The sequence below is a fragment of the Pleurodeles waltl genome, chromosome 9, assembly GCF_031143425.1.
Source record: "Pleurodeles waltl isolate 20211129_DDA chromosome 9, aPleWal1.hap1.20221129, whole genome shotgun sequence".
Lineage (NCBI taxonomy): Eukaryota > Metazoa > Chordata > Amphibia > Caudata > Salamandridae > Pleurodeles > Pleurodeles waltl.
This window is the reverse complement of record NC_090448.1, coordinates 578,342,607-578,363,541: the sequence shown is the minus strand read 5'-3', so window position 1 is coordinate 578,363,541 and position 20,935 is coordinate 578,342,607. Positions and strand designations below refer to the sequence as shown.

Genomic DNA, 20,935 nt, shown 5'->3' with positions numbered 1-20,935 from the left:
TTCCAGCAGGATTCCTCTGCAACCTCTGCTTCACTTTCTACCAGCTGATCAACAGCAGAACTGCTCCAGGAACCCTACAACTGCAACAAAGTATCCAAGAAGGCTACTGCAACTCTGTAACTCCAGCTCCTGCCAGCAACTGCAACAGTTTCCAGGTTGTGCACGCTGTGAGGACTGCCTGTCTTCAACTTGCACTAGAAGGACTAATGGAATCTCCCGTGGAGTGACGGAGTCACTTCCCTGCTTCAGCAGGCGCCTCTCTGCAGCAACAACCGGTACTCTGGGACTCCTCTCCTGTCAATGAGCATGATCCCTTGAACACAGGTGATGGACCAAAGTGATCCTGACTTTCCAAAGGCCCAGCTGTCCAAATTTGGTGGAGGTAAGGGCTTGCATCCCGAGCCAGGCAGTACCCCTATGCACCACATTTTTTGCAGCTCCTAGGGCTTCTGTGCGCTTCTTCCTGAAATCCTTCATGCACAGAATAGTCCTGATCCCCAGCACTCTAAACTGTGAGGCTCAGATCCCTGAGATGTTCTCCAGCAGCGTGGGATCCCTTTGGGTAGTGTTGCGACGACCGCGTTCTACAACTCCTTTGTCCCTGTGTCCTGGTACTCCTGTGAGTCCTGCCTGGTCTAGTGAAGGCTCTCTAAAGTGCTGGGAGCTCCCTCTGTCTACCCAGAGACCGAGTTGAGACTCCCAGGACCCTCCTGGGCCCAGGTAGCGCCTTTTCCCACCAACCGCGACATTTGCGTGAGGCTTGTTGGCGGAATCCAACAACGAATACCAGCCTGCATCCAATGACTTGATGTGGGACATCTCTTGCACCAAGTAGGAACCAGCAACTGTCTTCTTTGGTGCATTTCTGATTTTTTCTTCCAACCGGAGAATCCACTTTTGCACCTTCATCCGGGTTAGCAGGTGCTCCTGTTCTTCCTGGACTCTTCATCTGTTCTTGGACTTGGTCTCCTCTCTCCACAGGTCTTCAGGTCTGGGAATCCATCATTAATGTCTTGCAGTCTTGCTTGTTTTTTGTATAATCCTTTACCACGACTCCTAGTGTGTTCAGAGGAAACTTGCTGTACTTTACTTCTGTTTTCCTGGGCTCTGGAGTGGGGTAATTTACTTAACTTTGGTGTTTTCTTACACTTCCAGCACCCCTCTACACACTACTCTTGCCTTGGGGGGGAACCGACTTTCACATTCCACTATTTTAGTATATGGTTTTTGTTGCCCCAGGGCCATTCTAGCCAATGGTGATTTTCACTATTTGCACTATTTTGTGTCTGTGTACTTACCTGATTTTGGTTATTAGTGTATATTTTATGTGGTTTGCTTACCTCCTAAGGGAGTATGGCCTCTAAGATATTTTTGGCCTTGTGTCACTAAAACAAAGTACCTTTATTTTTGGTAACACTGAGTATTGTCCTTCTTGTATGTAAGTACTGTGTGACGACAGTGGTATTGCAAGAGTTTTTCATGTCTCCTAGTTCAGCCTTGGCTGCTCTGCCTACAGCTACCTCTGTACAGCCTGGCTTCTAGACACTGCCTACATTTCACTAATAAGGGATAACTGGACCTGGTATAATGTGTTTGTAAGTACCCTAGGTACCCACTACAAACCAGGCCAGCCTTCTACAAATATTTGTAGTAAAATTGTTGACGAAAAACTGCATGGTGTGGGCGTGAGTTATAGTTACTTGGGGTAACTCTAACTCTAAATAAAAGAGCGTTTAAGCAACTCAGAAGTAGCGTAGGTTAATTAACCAGATGTGGAAAGAGGATGCTGTACTTATGTACATTTCTCTCTCTTTAGCTCTCTCTTTAACTATGTTTAGCTCCTCTAAAATACATTATGCCTCAAATTACTTACAAACTGTGCCTTTCTTCACATTTCTTACACTCTGGTTTCATGTCTGCATTAATATCACAATTACTTCAGCCTGCTTTTCAGGAAAGGCAACATCTACTATCCCACCAAATGGCTTCCAGGAGTGCCTCACTTTTGTCTTGGATAGAAAATGTCACTGCTCCAGTTGCTTATTAGAACGCTGTAACTGATTACTAGGGAGTTAACAAACAGACTGCTGCTAGTGTTGGAAGTACATATCTGACCCTGCATGTCAGAATGTTTTACTAAAATGTATGAGGAAGATATTGGAGAGCACATAGGTATTGTGACCTAATTTTAGTTCCTACAACTCTAATCATAACTTTTGTGGAAAAAGAAAATCCCTCTTTTTTTCATTTACTCCTGTATCCTCTGCAGGAAATGCTTTCCGTTTTACAGCTTTGTGTACATTAAGATGACATTCCGGTGTACCTCACTATTGTCGTCATTACAGAATACTAGCACACTAGTTGCTCATTAAAACTTTGTGGTAAAGCTGCAGTTAATTTAAGGTAGTTCACTGACAGACAGTAGAACACTGGGGAATCAACTGACAACCTGCTGCTGCTTTTGGAAGTGCATGTTTTACTCAGAATATCAGACTTTGGCCAAGATTTAAGAAAAGTGGTGCTGCACCTAGTGCAGCACCACTTCTCTTGCGCTCCGTAGCACCCCATAACGCCACCATGTGTGCACCGTATCTAAGATACGGCGCACCATGGCAGTACTTAGATGAACTAGCGTCAACATTTTTGACACTGTGTTGCTTTACTCTTCAGAATATCAAAACTATGCACTTCAGGATATTTTAAGGCACAATGTAAAGCAATTACTCTCAGAACCTTATTGAGTAGAATAATCAAGTTTATTTAAGGGGCAAGTTCTCAGATGGCAAAACTAACCACACTAATATATATATATCAAAAGAATAACATGAGAATAATGGTGAGAATATAAGAACTCTATGATATAATGAATAATAGCATGAAAATAACTGCAAGAATAAGTGCATATAATACACGCACACACAATATACTTCAATGCTTAATAGCATGAGAATAACTGCAAGAATAAGTGCATATAATACACGCACACACAATATACTTCAATGCTTAATAGCATGAGAATAACTGCAAGAATAAGTGCATATTACGCACTCACACACAATATACTTAATAAATTGAAAAGCTTCACCGAAAAGAGCGTCTGCATCCCTCCGCCGTACACAAAGCCGGGGAACCCAAATCGGCTGGCACAGGGAGCCTCCTTCGGGACAATCAGTCCTCCTGGCGTTGAGTCCAACCCAGAAGAGAGTTCCTAAACCAGTCCATCCAGGCCCCCAACCTTTATAGTATTTACTAACGCCCAGGAGTCTTTTCTAGAAAAAGACCCCCTCCTTTACAAATTGTGCAATCGGCGGTACCTTGTTCACCCTTCGAGACGTCTCCTCGGAACGGGCCAAGTTCCCAGAAGAGGGCTCCAAGGTGAAGCTTGCATTCCTCCTTGAGTACAGGTGCATCCTCCTGTTGTTCTAACTGATAGCTCGTGGAATGTAAATAGCGCCCTTCGTATCAGGCAGATGGAGCGAAGTTGAGGAGAAAAACACCCCACCCTACAGCTTGCCGAAGCTTGTGGAAAAACACAGAACAGTGCCTTACGCACCGAACCAGACTTGACAAAATGGAGTCGTGAACCAAAATGGAAGCGAAGGCCAATGGAAGCAGAGGCCAATGGTCCACACCCTGCACCACTGTTTACCTTGCACGTAGTGCATGTAGCAATACATTCCACCCTTGGACCATTTGGCCAACTTGCAACTAAGTATATCCTATAAGCTGAAATGGCAATGCTCTTGGGCGACACTGAGATAGAAGGTTAGGCACACACTGAATACAACAACATAACGAAATTAAAATAACTGTTATGATAATGATTACACCAAGGATATAACGCAGTTGGCCTAAATTAGGCAGCCATCCAAAAGCCCAATCACACCACCCCTTGTCAACATCCTGCTGCACCCCCTTCACTAACTTATGCAGGGCCTCTATATGGGAGTTGATTGATATGGAGTGGTCGGATAAATTGAAGCAACACAACCCTTCAAAATCACTGCAGCCATGGTTGTGTTTAAGCAGTAAATAATCAATAGCAGCACGATTCTGCCAAGCAGCTTTTCTAGTTCCCTGTACATCTAGTAACAGCTCAGCTAAGGCAGCTGATGTATAGTTAATATTCTTGACTACTAGGCATGCAAGTTTATTAATAACTCTGGTATTATATACTGCGAGTCCTGGCACCCCTACGATAGAACCAGCTAAACTAACATATTCTGTTTTGGAAAGCAATGAAATTTCGGAATCACAGTCCGTAGGTAATTGAATAGTGTCTCTGGTATAGCGAGGGTGTAGAGCAGTATCCATAGGAAACATGAGAAAGCCTAAGCGTGACCAGGCACAAGGCCCTCCGGTTAGATTGGCTGGAATATAAGTAAAAGAAAGGTTACCACAAGAAAAGAGCCAACCTTTAGGCAACTTAACATTTTGAATGTGGCTGGCAGCAGGCACCACATTCTGGCAAAACATCAAATTATTTACATTCAAACAGGTCAGGTTGTTCCGTAAGTGGCACAACATCCGTTGTGCAGCAGTTAAGTTTTTGTCTCTTTTCTCCAATTTGAGCTGAGCACATTTACCTATTTTCATAGGATCACAGGTCAATGAATAGCACACATCCCCATTTGAGATGTTAAACGTGAGTATAGATGTCATGTTCCTCCACAACCGCCTGCCCACCTCCGGGCAATGACGGCAGTACTCATAGAGTGACAGATGGGAGCGAACCTCACTCACATCCACCATTCCATCCTGGTTTGCATTGTTAAAGATGTGCAATAATACAGCAGCAGGAGTGGGCACTGCCACTAGACAAGTGGTAATCAGATCTTGAACGCTTTGCATGTTACTCATACAGAAGTGAGATATATTCAGCACTTCCTGCGCTAGATGAATCCAAACATTGTTCGGTTGATGCAGTAGCATCGGCATCTGCGGCTGACGGTTGAATTTTTGGGCTATGAGCCCCTCCCGCTCCCCGTTGGAGTCTCCCGAACGGGCTCCATACACCACACTCATGGCACAGGCACTCCACAGGATGATCTGAAAAGAACAAAAGACAAAACACGTATTATCATTCTCGCAAATAGCATTTGTCAGCGGGAACATGTTCCCATTTGTCTTGACCAGGTCGCATAACTACCAGGACATTGTCTGGTCCAGTGGCGATGACATCAGCGGGTTGAGGAGGGTTATTTGGGGATTCAATCCACACTTTGGCCCCTGGGTTCTTGTCAGTAGATCCGAACCCTCCTTTGCCTCTTACAGTGAGAAGAGCTGGGGCGCTCCCCTTCTTAACAACACCTCCATAAACCGGCATGATGACAATTTGGGCAACGCGATCACCAGGTTGCACCACTAGGTCTGCGTCACCACTGTTCAAGAGAATGACTTTTAACTCGCCTTGGTAGTCTGCATCTATCACGCCTCCTAAAACTAGGATGCCTCTCAGGGCAAGCCCAGATCGAGGGGCGATCAGACCGTAATGCTCAGGGGGAATCTGAATTCCCACCCCAGTTTCAATCAGAGTGATGTCTCTAGGCTTCAATCGATGCATGTGTAAAGCATGCAAGTCAAGTCCTGCAGATTCTGGTGTAGCTCGATATGGGGCCAAAGCTCCTGGAGCTGTTTCCCAATACACAATGGTATTGCTCGCTGTAAACGGATTAATCTGTAAAGCGGGTGTGAGCATTCTCATGAGAGGTGTCTCGGCATTTGTAAGGGGTCGGTTGTTCAAAATTTGCAAAGCATCGTACAAATTGTCCCTCCACCCCTTCAGGGTCCCATCAGACAGTTTACGCAATTGTTCTTTCAACAACCCATTCAGTCTCTCATTCAGTCCCGCTGCTTGTGGGTAGTAAGGTATGTGAAAAATCCACTCAATATTGTGTTGTGCACAATAGTCCTGCACTAGTCTGCCCTTGAAGTGGCTGGCGTTATCACTTTGAATCTGGAGCGGCACTCCATAGTACAGAATCAATAGATCTAATGTTTTCAGGGTGCTCTGCTGAGTTGCACGCTTGCAGGGAAAGGCTATGAGATAACCAGAGTAAGTATCTACCACGGTGTAGGCATACTGACACCCTCTGCTCACTGGCATTGGTCCAATGTAATCAATCTGCCATATCTGTCCTGGCAATTTACCTCTGCCTAGCTGGCCTCTCACTACCTGTGGGACCGGTGTGTGCTGTGCATGCTGACAAATGGGACATTCAATAATTGCTGTTTTAATAAAATCTAGGGGAAGATGCATCCATCTAATCTCGGCCCACCTGTGAGTAGCCTTTTCTCCAAGATGTCCGCATTTCTGGTGTGCCCATTTAGCCATTCCCACCAAATCAGAATTCTGCGCCTCCACTTCAGCCTCTTGAATCTTGGCTCGATCGTCTGCAAGACAATTGAACCATCGGTCTAATGAATCAGTTGGACAGTGAGCGTCCACATGATAGACAGTCACGGTGCTTTGAGGTAACATTTCCCAGATCTCCTGCCATAACTCCTTCCCCCATACCTCTTTGTTATGGATTTTGTACTGATGTGCATGCCACGTGGGAAGCCAAGTAGCTAACCCATTGGCTGTAGACCAGAAATCTGTATAAATGTGACATTTTCCGGGTAACTCTAGTTTTAAAGCCTGATACACGGCATAAAGCTCTGCAAACTGGCTACTTCTTCCCTGTCCTGTAGTTGTCAAAAGCTTCTTTGTAACAGGATTATAGGACACTGCCTTCTAGTGCCTTTTCGCTCCAACATATTTTGCTGAGCCATCCGTGAACCACACATGTTTTTTGTCATCTGCAGACAAGTCTGCGAACGGCTGGCCCCACCCTACTGGGGATTCACACACTGAAGGTACATCATGCAACATTTCGGAATTCTCCACTGGAGCCTGCGCTACCTGCTCATGCAAAACGGCGGTTCCTTTTGGACCCGCTCGTGCCCTGTCCTGGACATACCATTTCCATTTTATAATGCTGGCTTCCTGCGCATGTCCAATTCTATGAGTTTTAGGGGAACTCATCACCCACTGCATGATGGGAATTTCAGGCCTCAAAATCACCTTGTGTCCCAGTGTAATTTGCTCAGTATCAACCAAGGCCCAATAGCAGGCCAGCAGCTGCCTCTCAAAGGGAGTATATCGCTCTCCTGCCTCGGGTAACTTTTTTGTCCAAAATCCCAGGGGCACCCTCTTTCTTCCTTGTTTTTGCCATAAACTCCAATTAGCATGCTGCCCCTGGACTGTCACATTCAACTCAATGTCTCCCTCCCGAATCGGCCACAAATCCAAAGCATGCTGAATGGCGTCTTTCGCCAATTCAAACGCGCGCTGCTCCTGCTCGCCCCATTCAAACGCATTCTTCTTTCGTGTAACGTTGTACAATGGGGCCAAAATCTGAGACAAATGGGGTATATGCTGTCTCCAATACCCGAATAGTCCAATAAAACTCTGGGCTTCCTTCCGATTTCGCGGCACTGCAAATTCCTTAATCTTTTGTTTCACTTTTGGCAACACTTCTCTGTGTCCCTGATTCCACTGAATGCCCCAAAATTTCACGCTCTGAGACGGTCCCTGCACTTTCTCGGGCTTAATCTCCCACCCTTTATTCTGCAAATGTTCCACTACCCTGTCTAGCTGAATCTGCACCTGTTCTTGTGTCTCTCCCTGCATCATCACGTCATCTATATAGTGAGAAATTTGCACTCCGGGAACCACTGGTACTTCATCCAAATGCTCTGCCACCAGCCGGTGGCAGATAGTGGGGCTGTGTAAATACCCCATGGGCAATCTACAGAAGGTGTACTGATGCCCAGCCCACTGGAATGCCAGTTGAGGCTGGCTCTCAGTAGCTATTGGTATCGTAAAGAACGCATTGGCAATGTCAATGGTGGCATACCAAGTCCCACTGTGGTTCTGTATGTTCTCAATCAAGGTAATGGTGTCTGGGACCGCTGCAGTCAGAGGAGGTGTATATTTATTCAACTGGAGATAATCAATGCAAATCCTCCAACTGTTATCACTTTTACGAACAGGCCAGAGGCCATTATTCCACGCAGTAGTGATGGGAACTATTACCCCGGCCTCCAGTAAGTCATGTATAGTTTGGCTAATCTCCTCATGTCCTCCCGGTATTCTGTACTGTTTCATTTGAATCACCTTAGTAGCTTGGGGAAGTGTTACCGGAGGAATCTTCAACAGCCCCACCCTTGCGGCGGCTATTGATATAAATCTTTTGGAACCAAATTGATAACATCCATCTTCCAAATGTAGGGTCATCCCTTTCAAAATGTCAATTCCAATAATGTACTCGGGAATGGGCACAATCAAGACAGTGTATTCTCTCTTTGGAAGTGCCCCTATTTTCATGGGAACCACTATCTGCACTGCCGGGTTTCTTTTCCGCCCAATCCCGTAATGGTGAAGTACTGTCCCCTGAATTTTCTTGGGTTTCCATGAGTCAAAGAGGCCTCCGCTCCGGTGTCAACGAGGGCTCGAATTTTCTGAACATTTCCACGTTTCCAATAAATTTCTACTTTGACATGAGGTCTGTTATCTTTGCGAGCCCATCCCTGCACCGGAGTTTGACCTGTTTCCTAATCTATTTTCACTCTGCGCACATCAGAGTCTGCCCAAGTCAGCTCTGGATACAGTTTGCGGTAATTCTCAGGGAACTCCTCCTCCCTGTCTCTGCTTCGCAACCTCTCTGAGCTTACCAGCTCCCTCTCCCACTCTCTTCCTCGAGTTTTCCCAGAACCTGTCAGTTCCCGGTCTCTCTCCCTGCTCCGGGTTCCCTCTGAGCTTCGGTGCTCTTCCTCCCAATCTCCATCATCTGGGGATCTCTCTCTACTGTGGGGCTCTCTCCCTCTCTCTCCCTTTTCAACCTCACGCTCCTCCCCTCCTGCCTTTCTCTGGTTCACCACTTTGTTATCCTTCTTGTTCCCTTTCCTGCTCCCCTCCTTTTTATCCAAGCCGCGTTTGCGGTACATTTCCCACATGTCCTTGGTGGTTATCCCATCAATTTCATCCCTGGTCACCCCATCTCGCAACAAGGCCTGAAACATGTCCCGTCTTGTCACCCTGTTGTTATCAGTACGATTCTCAGACCGGGAATTCCTCTCTGGCTTAGCCCATTCTCCTAAATCACTTAACTCATGCACCGCTTCTATGACCTGAGACAATGGGTTACCCGTCTGATTAATTAACAAAGTCATGATGACATGCTTATATGCAGGAGGAGCGGCCCTAATCAACCGGTTTCGCGCAGACACATTTAAAATTCCATTCATCAAATCATGGGCATTAACCATAAAGATAGCTGTTTTCATCCCTTCTTCCTTCAATCTCTGTACTGCATCTCTCAAAGTATACCAAAGTTTATCGTTAGGCGGCCAGTCTGACTCTGTCGGATACTTCTGAGCACACCCTTGCGCAGCTAACTCTAACAAATTGGTCATGGGACCATTCCCTGGATAAGTTCTAAACTCATTTTGGATAACTGGGTCTGTACTTAACATACAAAGCCTCGGGGTGTCGCCGTGATCCAATTGGACCCCCTGACCCCCCATATCATGCACTCGCACCATCCACGTAAGCAATCTTTCCCCAGACCTCTGTCGAAATCTGTCTATCACATCACTTAGTTCTTGCTGTGTATAATCCTCCAGGGCATCCAACATCACCCCTCCAGGGTTAGCTGGGCTATGCTGTAACTTTCGCCGATATATGGGCTGCGCACGGACAACATTCCTGCGCTCTGTCTTTTCCTGACTAACATCTTGACAGTTATCACCCCCGGACTCATCTGAAAAATCAGACGTATCCCAGATGTTTCCATCCCAAAATTCAGGGTCAAAGGCTAATCCTGCCTGAGAGATAGCTAAATGCACCTTCTTTTTATTAACTTTCCCTCTTCGTTTCTTGTGTTTATATTGAGCGACACTAACGGCCGTTCTCTCAGCAACCAACTGGTACATTTCAAACTTATCACTTAATAATTTATTTTGACAAGCTAACATGGTAGAGGAATTTCGGGCTCCTACTAACTCCTTCTCCAGCTGCTCGTGGTCTTTTTGTAACTGTAAACATTTTTCATACAACTTTCGGTACGCAGAAAGCAAGATCCAGCCTCGCCTCCCCAACGCACAAATCTCCCTTCCCTTATCAATTGATACCTTTTGTAAACAAGTAAGAACATCTTCAGGTTCTGCATTTGACATACACACATTCCAATTTTCACACAAACCAGCACAACGTGATCATTCCTGAGCTAAAAGTTTATACGGGGCAATTTCCCACCCCAGTATTTCTATGTCCGGATTTGCTACATGAGAACTTGCTTTTGAGCTCGCTTTGATCTTATTAAGCATTTTCCTTTTTTTCGAATCCTGCAAACGACTACGCCAATTTGTGTTGCTTTACTCTTCAGAATATCAAAACCATGCACTTCAGGATATTTTAAGGCACAATGTAAAGCAATTACTCTCAGACACCTTAGTGAGTAGAATAATCAAGTTTATTTAAGGGGCAAGTTCTCAGATGGCAAAACTAACCACACTAATATATATATATCAAAAGAATAACATGAGAATAATGGTGAGAATATAAGCACTCTATGATATCATAAATAATAGCATGAAAATAACTGCAAGAATAATTGCATATAATACACGCACACACAATATACTTCAATGCTTAATAGCATGAGAATAACTGCAAGAATAAGTGCATATAATACACGCACACACAATATACTTCAATGCTTAATAGCATGAGAATAACTGCAAGAATAAGTGCATATTACGCACTCACACACAATATACTTAATAAATTGAAAATCTTCACCGAAAAGAGCGTCTGCATCCCTCCGCCGTACACAAAGCCGGGGAACCCAAATCGGCTGGCACAGGGAGCCTCCTTCGGGACAATCAGTCCTCCTGGCGTTGAGTCCAACCCAGAAGAGAGTTCCTAAACCAGTCCATCCAGGCCCCCAACCTTTATAGTATTTACTAACGCCCAGGAGTCTTTTCTAGAAAAAGACCCCCTCCTTTACAAATTGTGCAATCGACGGTACCTTGTTCACCCTTCGAGACGTCTCCTCGGAACGGGCCAAGTTCCCAGAAGAGGGCTCCAAGGTGAAGCTTGCATTCCTCCTTGAGTACAGGCGCATCCCCCTGTTGTTCTAACTGATAGCTCGTGGAATGTAAATAGCGCCCTTCGTATCAGGCAGATGGAGCGAAGTTGAGGAGAAAAACACCCCACCCTTCAGCTTGCCGAAGCTTGTGGAAAAACACAGAACAGTGCCTTACGCACCGAACCAGACTTGACAAAATGGAGTCGTGAACCAAAATGGAAGCGAAGGCCAATAGAAGCAGAGGCCAATGGTCCACACCCTGCACCACTGTTTACCTTGCACGTAGTGCATGTAGCAATACAGACACTAGTTTGGAACTTTGCAGGATTAGCATAAAACATATTGACGCTAATCCTGCAAAGCTCTTTGAGTCCCATTGAAAATAATGGCATGCCTCCATTTAACACTCGAACTGCTCTGAGCAGGCATTAAAAGTGACAAAATAAATGATGCAAACAAGTCTTTTAGATTTCTTTGCTCCATTTTTTCACCCTCCCCAACCAAGGAATGCCCCCTTTGCATACATTATACCTGGTGCAGGCATAATGTATTGCAAAGGGTTACAAAGTGGCGCAATGCATGCATTATGCCACTTAGTAAACTTGGTGCTGCGATTTTGGCCTCGTTGAGCCACATTAGCGTAGAAGAAAATAGGCTAAGGAGGCGCTAGGGGCTCTTAAATCAGCCCCTTTGTTCACATATGGCTGAAGAAAGTTGTGCAAACGTATAGGAAATGTGCTTTGAGGCAGCAGAGACATGGTTGCTACTTTGGTGTCACAATAATGATCTATATGTGACCACACTTTCATTATAATGCATCAAGTTCTAATAAGTTAATTGTAAAGTGGTGTGCTGAAAGCCTTTATTGAGGTGCATTCATTGTAGACTAGCCATCTAATCTGATGCAGTAGAGCAATTTTAATCTTGGTATAATCATTCGTTTTGATTCATATGATACCTCATGATGTTAAGAAACTGATTTCACTGAAAGGTTAATCAATTTCTTAAAGATAATGATTTAAATGTCATATGCTAATATTGAAAAGTGTAGTTCGCTGTGTTATGCCTATTATTATGATTTTACAAGTTATTTTCCCTTTGCAAATCTATTGTTGCCTGAATTTAGAATGAAACTTACTAATAAAGATTATAAGTTTGACATATATTTGTTTTATTCCTATTTTAAATATGTGTGCCATTACATTTTGTTTTCTTAGTTTAGCCATAGTGACTTGCTAGGCCTCAAACTCATGAACATGAGAGGGCTGTTTTAGTTTGTTACTGTGTCATTTCTTTTAGCTTCCGTTCACATGAAATGTTAGTTTTGAAATAGATGAGCTATTGTCTTGTTCATCGAGAGCCTAAGAAAGTAACCCTGAAAATGATACACCAAAGAACTGGAAACATAGAGAATTGGACTGAATAATACAAAGTTGCAAAGTCATACATGAGAAGAAGGATGGATGTGTTCCTGTGATGGTCATGAGAAACTGCCCTAATGTTGCAGATGTTCATCCCATGATGCTTTATGATTGAACAATGGAATCTTTCGATCCCCATGCCATCGACACTGCCCAAATCAAAATTAACTTTGGAATGTAATTTACTGTTCCCAGTTGGATTCAGTATCACTTTTTGCTGGGATCCCAAATGCTTGGGTCACCTTTCTTGCCACTTGCCACTTGCTTTGGACTTTTTGTTTGGACTCTTATGATGAACTTTGAGAGGTACAGACCTCAATGTAATTGACCCTCACCTTCCTAAAATGCTGCTAGAGAAGATTTAGGCCCAGATTTAAAAGGGCCTAGTGCCATTCTAACAGCACATTAGTGTATTTTTTTATGCTAATGTGGCTTTCAATGGCTAAAAACGCTGTGCCATATTTACAAAGTGCTGCAATGCATGTATTGCACCACATTGTAACCCTTTGCGCTACATTATGCCTGCACCAGGCATAATGTATGCAAAGGGGCGTTCCCCCATTAGGACGGCCCGAAAAATCTAAGAGGTTTCTTTGCATCATTTTTTCGGCATTTTTAACGCCTGCTTTGAGCACACATTCAATTTAAACAATTGTAAAAGGTTGATTTGACTATAATGTTCAGAACAGCTCCTAGAAGACCCCACAATGAAAATAGCATTTGTAAGAAACATAGGGGGTAATTATGGTCATCCGCCGGTTCTCCGGGCGGAGATGACCGCCGGGCTGGAGACCTGGGTCTCCAGCCCAGCGGCCGTCACTATACCGCCAGCGGTATTTTGACCCGGCTTATCGCCGTGGATTTCCTGCGGTTGGAACTGCCATGAAATCTATGGTGGTAAGCACTATCAGTGCCAGGGAATTCCTTCCCTGGCACTGATAGGGGTCTCGTCCACCCCCCACCCCCACCCGACTCCCTCCCCTACACCACCCACCACCCCTGCCATCCCCCAAAGGTGGCAGGGCCTCCCTCCCCACCCGACCCCCAACATCACATAACTCACACACACACGACACGCACGCAGGCACCACCAACACACACACACACGCACACACACCGACATACATTCCAACATACACACACACAGTCAGACACGCACACCCACATGCAAACATACACGCACACATCCATACAGACATACACACACTCATTCCCAAAACACGCAACACCCCGCAAGCATACACGCACTCACACACCCCCTCTACATACACAGACGCACACCCCCATGCACCCACACAGCACACAACACCCCCCGCCTCCCTCCCCTAAGGGACGATCGACTTAACTGTTCCGTCGATCCTCCGGGAGGTGACGGGAGCCATGGGGGCTGCTCCGCCAACACCACACCGCTAACAGAACACTGCCACGCCGAATCACAGGACGTGATTCGGTGGGCGGTGTTCTGTTGGCGTGGCGGTGAAGGTGGACCAACCTCCACTTCCCCGCCGCCCCCCAGTATGGCTGTTGGCGGCTCTCCGGCGGAAAAAGGACGGAGAGCAGCCAACAGTCATAATACGCTGAGCGGCAAACCGCCACTACTGGCGGTCTGCCGCACGGCGGTCCCTCGCGGTCTCGTTAAAAGGCCGCCGAGGTTGTAATGACCACCATAGTCATGTAACTCCATATATTTAACAGCTAGAGAGCATAATACATTACAAATATTTAGACCTAATAGGTCCATAACAATGACATTACAAAAAAGGCCCTTAAAACATAACCACCTGTTACTTATAAAACAAAAGATCCAACCATGAGAAATATTATACTTACACTGAATGGTGGGGGGGTTATTATTTTGAGGTCCCCACTAACCTAGTGTGGGGACCCAAAGATGATGTAGACAGAAAGGGCACGTTATTGTGAACATTTTGGCCCCATTGTCCTAGGACTGCCACAGGCTGAGTTACGAGAAAAGATTTTTGAAAACGATTGCTTGCAAAGCATTATGGGACGAGTTTCCCAAGTGCAGTGAGTATTGAAGTATTGCAGTGAGTATTGCAGTATCAACTCTTCCTCTGTGCCGGGAGAGCCGATTTCACTTTGAGAATTTCTGTTTTAGTAAAGCATTCACCAATTTCAAGTGTTTTAAGGGGCGAGCCACAAGAAATTATTCTGATTAGGTAACTGTGAACAATATGACCAGCGCTCTTATACCGCCGATCAAGTTCACACTGTGCCTGTTTGCGCTGTGAGTACCATGGCTGCCATGCAGCACGAAGGGGAGAGACAACAGAGATAGTTCTTTCACTCTGAATTTTATCGGCAATCCTGCAATAATCTATGTAATAAGGGTAGTCTGCACGGTGTGAGGGTAGTCTGCAAGCGTGATAAAAACAGCCTCAAGGCGTGACAAATGTAAAGCAAGTACCAATGACATCAAGTGATTTTTGAAAGGCAGGCCCATGAACGAGTTAAAGTGATGGTCATGAGGTGGGCGTGGTTAAAAGCCCACAATACATATAACAAGTCAAAGCGCTTGCGTGCTCGACCTTAAAATTTTAATGGGAGTTTTTTGTAACTGCCCAGAGTGACATTATCCACATCAGCCTGACATGTTGAATACCAAAGAACAACATCCGGAGATAACATGAAAGTATGACTGCCTTTCAGTACCAGGGGGGTGCAACAACACATGTGGGATGTAATTACAGAGAGCAGGGCCAGAGCAGACATTATGCAGGGAAGCAGCACCGAGTATAGTAAAAGTCGGTAAAACATGTTTTATTTTTGAGGTTACATGACAGCTTGCACAGTAGACGGGCGTTTGACGGCAGTTTGAGTGTTTACTCTAACTCGATTTAAATAAAATGTTATACTCTTCTTACATTTCTTGATTTTCTATCCCTTTGGAAGCTATTATCTGCTGAAGATGTCAAAGACTATAGCTTTATTTAGTGTTATAGTCTCTATAAACTAGGATACAAAGAGTTTCTGTAAATGCAGAATTTATGATATTGCATTAGGCAAATTTACACCTGGCAGCCTTTTGCATTTTTACATATCACTCAGCCATGATTCGTGGATTAACTTTCGACTGTTGGCTTGCACTTTGATACAATAGGTCTCTCATTAATACACTCTATGCCAGCATTTCAAGTTTATGATACACTTTCATGAATTGGCAAAAAGCTTTGTTTCTTTACGTAATTTCCCTTAAAGTTAACAATACTTAGCTGATGGGGGTATAATTGGTAATTGCTATGTTAGAGTTCAGGGGCAGCTGCTTTTAATAACGCTCAGTGGGACTGGGTTGCAGGGGGGCGGGGATGTGCAGGGGCATGTTCATGTGGGAGGTCTGAATAATAAAAAAAAATAAAAACCCACACATCTGCTGCATGCCGCCTTGGTGTTCCTCGCCGCCTCGTGCTTCTCTGCGTCTTCTCTCCCCGCCTAGTCCAGACACTTCTCTCATGCTGTTACCCAGAATGAGAGAAGAGCTTGGATTGGTCTGGGTGGCATGAAATGCTGCTCAGGTGGGGGCTCGGAGCCTGCATTGGTTCTTCACCCAGGCTGTGATAGACAGTGCGGGTGGAGAGTTGTAAGTGCGCATGTCAGTTTGGTCGGCCTTGGACGGCCAGTTAAACCGACATGCACACTTAGAGAGCACACTACTCCTCCTCCCCCCGCTGATGACGATCGCCCTGCTCCGCCTTTTCCTACAAGGAGAAAGCAAAAACTAAAATGATAAAACAATACTTGTATTATAATTTTATTTTTCTGCTGCCATTTAGCTGCAGGGCGACGCTACTCCACAATAGCGGCGGGATCGCCTCAGAGAGTTCCTTGCAAGAGGCAGGAATTGATTTTCATTTTAATGCTCTTTCTAAACTGCAGCACCTTTTGTAGGTGATTTACAAACCATTGTATATTGACTTTGCAAGCAGTGTGCTGGCATGCGTCTTTTCACACTACTCACTCCACATGTATTTTATAGCTCAGCACCCAAAGTTTCCTTTTTCATATAAAGAAACAAGTAACACACAAATATAAACGTTGGTTGTAGAAAGGTAGCTGGATAACTATACATTCTGCATTATATAATTCCTTGAACTATAAGTTACATGGACATCACTTTGTGTTTCCTTAACTTTATGAAATAACTCATGTCTTTGTCCAGGTTCATTTTTGTTGTCACTTAACTCAACGACTTACAATGTCTTCATGATGCACAGGTGATGGTATTTAATCCAATATGTACCAGCTTTCCGTAACATTTGAAAATCTAGAGTACATTCTCTTGAATTTAAAACTCAATGAGCATGCTTCACAAAATAGTCATACGTTTACATCCACACCTTCTCCTATGCAGGGGTGTAAATCTACGACTTTTGGGAATTCACAAACACTTCCAATAGTACAACAGGTAACCTATGCCAGCTTTTCAGGTGTACTGCTGGAAATGCCATATGACATTTGCTATTTCCCTGGTGTGGACTTGTATCCACAGTGAAACTATGTATTGGGGAAAGGAGACTCTCTGCGCAAATGCACTTTTTTCTTATTTTTTTATGATGGAGAAAATACTTTTCCCTATCGAAAAATCCATGCCACCAGACCCCCTTCTATTTTGAGAGTAACCTGTTCTCCTCATCTCACTGGAAAGGTAGTTACTTTAGCCTTTTGCTGAAGAATCCAGCAGACCATTTCTTATGTAGGAAAGGGTCGGAGAAGATTTCAGAAATTCATGGGTTTGTGGTTGTTCACATACTATCAAAGCAGACCAGACTGTGATCCAGCCACTACCCACCTGGGGCGTTTGGTTTACTACTGCTTAACAAGTAGTATCTGCAGGAAGTAATCTTCACCAAGTATTCTTGAACCGCTGTATCATCCTGATTTTTGATTTCCTTGAGAAAATTACCCTGAATTTGAAGGGAATTTGATTGCCGAAAAGCATTGTTCTGTGTCCGTGATGAAATTTCTCCTTAGATCTTGTTCAACACTTGAAAATATGAGCAAAAAATTCAATGAAGAAAATTTATCAACAAAGTTTTGAAACAACTTTAAGAGTGCATACCATTAGTACATGGAGTCACATTAATGCACTGTAACTGATAAAAAATAAAATTAAAGACACAGGTGGTTCAGACTCCTAAAAAAGTCAAAATGTCTCTGCCTGTTTCACCTTATTTCAGATGTAGTTTTGCCAGACCTATTTAATAACATATTTCCATACTTGTGAAATATTTTGTTACTCATGAGATGCTGTGCACTAACTTTCCCTCTTGTTGGTGATAAAGCAAGATATTTTGGCCCAAATTTAAGGATCGCCTTGCGTCGTTTAATGCCACACTAGCATCATTTTTGTAATGCTAATGTGGCATTAGATTGACAAAAAAGCTGCACCATTCTACAAAGTGGTGCAATGCATGCAATGCGCCACTTTGCAACCCTTTGCCCCACATTATGCACACGCCATGCAAAATGTATGCAAAGGGGGTGTTCTGGCGCAAGGAGGCCCACAAAAATGGTGCACTGAAATTTCCAAGATTTCATTGCGCCATTTTTTGCATCATTTCAAAAGCCTATTGAAGCCTAGCGCCACATTTGCGTAAAAAATGTTGACGCTATTGTTCCTAATACCGCCATGGTGCACTGTATCTTAAATATGTTGCACACATAGTGGCGTTTGGGGGATGCAGGGGGACAGAAGAAAAGTGGCTCTTCATGATGTAAAGCAACACTTTTCCTAAATCTGGGCCTTTGTCTCCTAAGTCCCAAAATTGAAACTCAGGTTATGTTAATAGCGCACTATGGCATCACCACTCTTTTCTTTATATATCCTTTTCTACTACCTGCTTTTTGCTGCGTCTCTAAATTGTGACTCATCTTCTTTAACCTTCCCGCATATCTCAACAAAATCGATTTGATGAGCAATGGCATTTTTTAATATCTTTGTAACAAAGGTGGCTCTACAAGTAGTTACTTGATTTAAAGGAGGCACATTGCTATCTATAGGTTTCATGCTAAAGTGCCCTGGAACTTTTAACATAAAATCTAAACCAGTGGGCAAGACCAGCGACCTCCAGGATCAGCCATTCAGCAATAAAGATGAGTCTTGGAAGAATATCCCCAGGATGTGGTGGTCTCAGACAACTGTGTCAGTCTGTCTTTCCTCAGTAGTTGACTTGGTCTTCTTACTGTCTGCAAACGACGAAGATAGGTCATCCGTCAGTACATTTCTGAGTATGGTCTTTATAGACTTCTGAAATTTCTCCTTAAAGTCCTGCCCCGCGATCACATAGATAACAGGGTTTATACAGCTGTTGACAAAGGCAACACTGATGAGCAGAGAATCCACAGCATTTGTTGACTTGAAAAGGTCTGACTTGGGTGAGCTAGTGGCCAGTATAAGACCAGACACATGGTAGGGAAACCAACAAACAAAAAACCCAACAATCACAACAAGAATCATTTTTAGCATCCTATTTGAACGGCTGAAGTGGCTGCGACTGACTTTTATGATAAGCAAGGTGTAACAAAGTGTGATGGCCAGGAATGGACAGATGAATCCGAACAAGAACCGAAAAACAGCAATTGAGGTCTCCACATTTTGGGCATAATCACCAGCGATGCCATAATGTGCATTGCAAGTGGTCTTGTTGATTGTCTTGTAAATGTTAACCTTTCTGAAAATGAAAGCAGGACTGGTCAGGAGAAGCGCAAATATCCACAGTGACAGAGAAGCTACTACGGCTTTCTGAATAGTGCGATGATTCTGGCACCAGATAGGCTTCATAACTAGAATGCACCGATCCATGCTGATGGCAGTGAGGATGAGGACGCTGGCATACATATTCAGTAGATACACAGAAGGGATGATCCTGCATGCAAATGAACCCAGGGGCCAATGATAGTCAAGGAGTGGCAGCATGATGGAAAACGGTATCACCAAACAGCAGAGGAAGTCTGCAATGGCGAGGTTTAAGAACCAAACAGTGTTCACTGTTCTTTTCATTTCATAGCCAGTCATCCAGATAACCACAGCATTCCCTGGAACCCCAAGAAGGAATACAATGCAGTAGATCACAAGGGAAAGCACTCTCACTGTGCTTAGCGTAGGAGGCGATGCAGGGGCATGGAAGTCTGGCAAGGTGAAATTGATCCACAGTGAGTCATTGTCACTTGTGTCGTTCCCATAGTAGTCATACTCGATACTCATCTTCTCCTAGTCTGTGTGGCACCTTCAAAAAAGAACGAAAAAGTCAATTAATTATCATGTAAAAAATGAAGCTTTGCTTCAATCCCTCATAGAGCTTGTTATAGTTTCTGGCAGTCTTTGTAAGTTCTGTATGTGAGGGAAAGGGGGGGGGGGTTGGGCAGATGTGACTATGCAGCTTAAATGTAATTTAAATTAAAAGAAAGCATCTCTTGTCTGCCCTATAAGGTTATGTTTACACTGAGTTGGCAGAGAAGCCACCATCTAGGCCAGTGGCTTCTCTAGGTTATTCTATTAGAACATCCTATCCCACTGTAGAGCTGAAGTGCTATAAACGAAGTATATTTGGAGTAATTGGATAAAATTATATTCTCACAGAGGGTATAGGTAATTGCCTTACAGGCACAAGTTTACCAAAGCTGACTCATAAGAAAATATTATTGTTTTGTGAATGTCTCCATCTAATTCAGCCACTTAACTGGTTTATGCAATGTTGTGTTTTTTTAGAAATTGGGTCTCTAGTTGGCAGAGTCATATACCCTTTGTCCAAGTAGGGAACACAATCCTGGTCATGGTAAGTCACACTACAATCAAAATTATCCTCTGCTCACCCTCTGGTAGCATGGTGCAGAGTAGGCAGGCTTAACTTAGAGGGCAATGTGTAAAGTATTTGTGCGCTAACTCATTCAGTGACAGAGTGAAAGCACCACAAAAAGTACTCCCCACCACTTAGGAAAATAGATAATATTTAGCCAAATAAAATAAGACCAAAAGGACATAAATCCAATATGCACAAGTCAATATATCACTTTTTAAAGGATTAAATGAGTTTCAATCCTGAAGAATCAGTGGTTGCATTCTTTTAACACAGTATCTGTGATGTGTCAAAAATAACGACCCACTGGGCTGCAGAAGAGGAGATGCGTTGAAAAATAAGGTGCTGCGTTGCATTTTGTGGTGCAGCACAGACAATGCATTGTTTCTTTCCACGCTGCAAGGTGATGGGTCAGATTCCAGGAGCGCAGTCTTGGCTCTTCACTGCGGTGCAGGTATATTTTGATGCCCAGGGATGATGCTTTGAAAATCCTTAATGCGCAAGTAAGAAGGAGCAGCCTCTGTGTGGATCCGGTTGGCAATGCTACAATTTTCTTGCCAAAGGC

At 44.1% G+C, this 20,935-nt stretch overlaps 1 protein-coding gene across 3 annotated transcripts in view; it reads right to left on the bottom strand.

The window, feature by feature from the left end:
* Positions 1-2,710: 2,710 nt before the first annotated feature.
* LOC138259684 (C5a anaphylatoxin chemotactic receptor 1-like) overlaps positions 2,711-20,935 on the bottom strand; it is a 51,162-nt gene continuing 32,937 nt past the window's right edge. For 2 of the 3 annotated variants that reach the window (XM_069207569.1, XM_069207568.1), the window contains one exon: positions 13,613-19,800. In XM_069207569.1, coding sequence (XP_069063670.1) covers positions 18,705-19,778 — 1,074 coding nt within the window. In that variant the 5' untranslated portion in view covers positions 19,779-19,800 and the 3' untranslated portion in view covers positions 13,613-18,704. Of the gene's footprint in view, positions 5,050-13,612; positions 19,801-20,935 lie in introns of those variants that run through there. The other variant, XM_069207567.1, reaches the window with a different exon arrangement.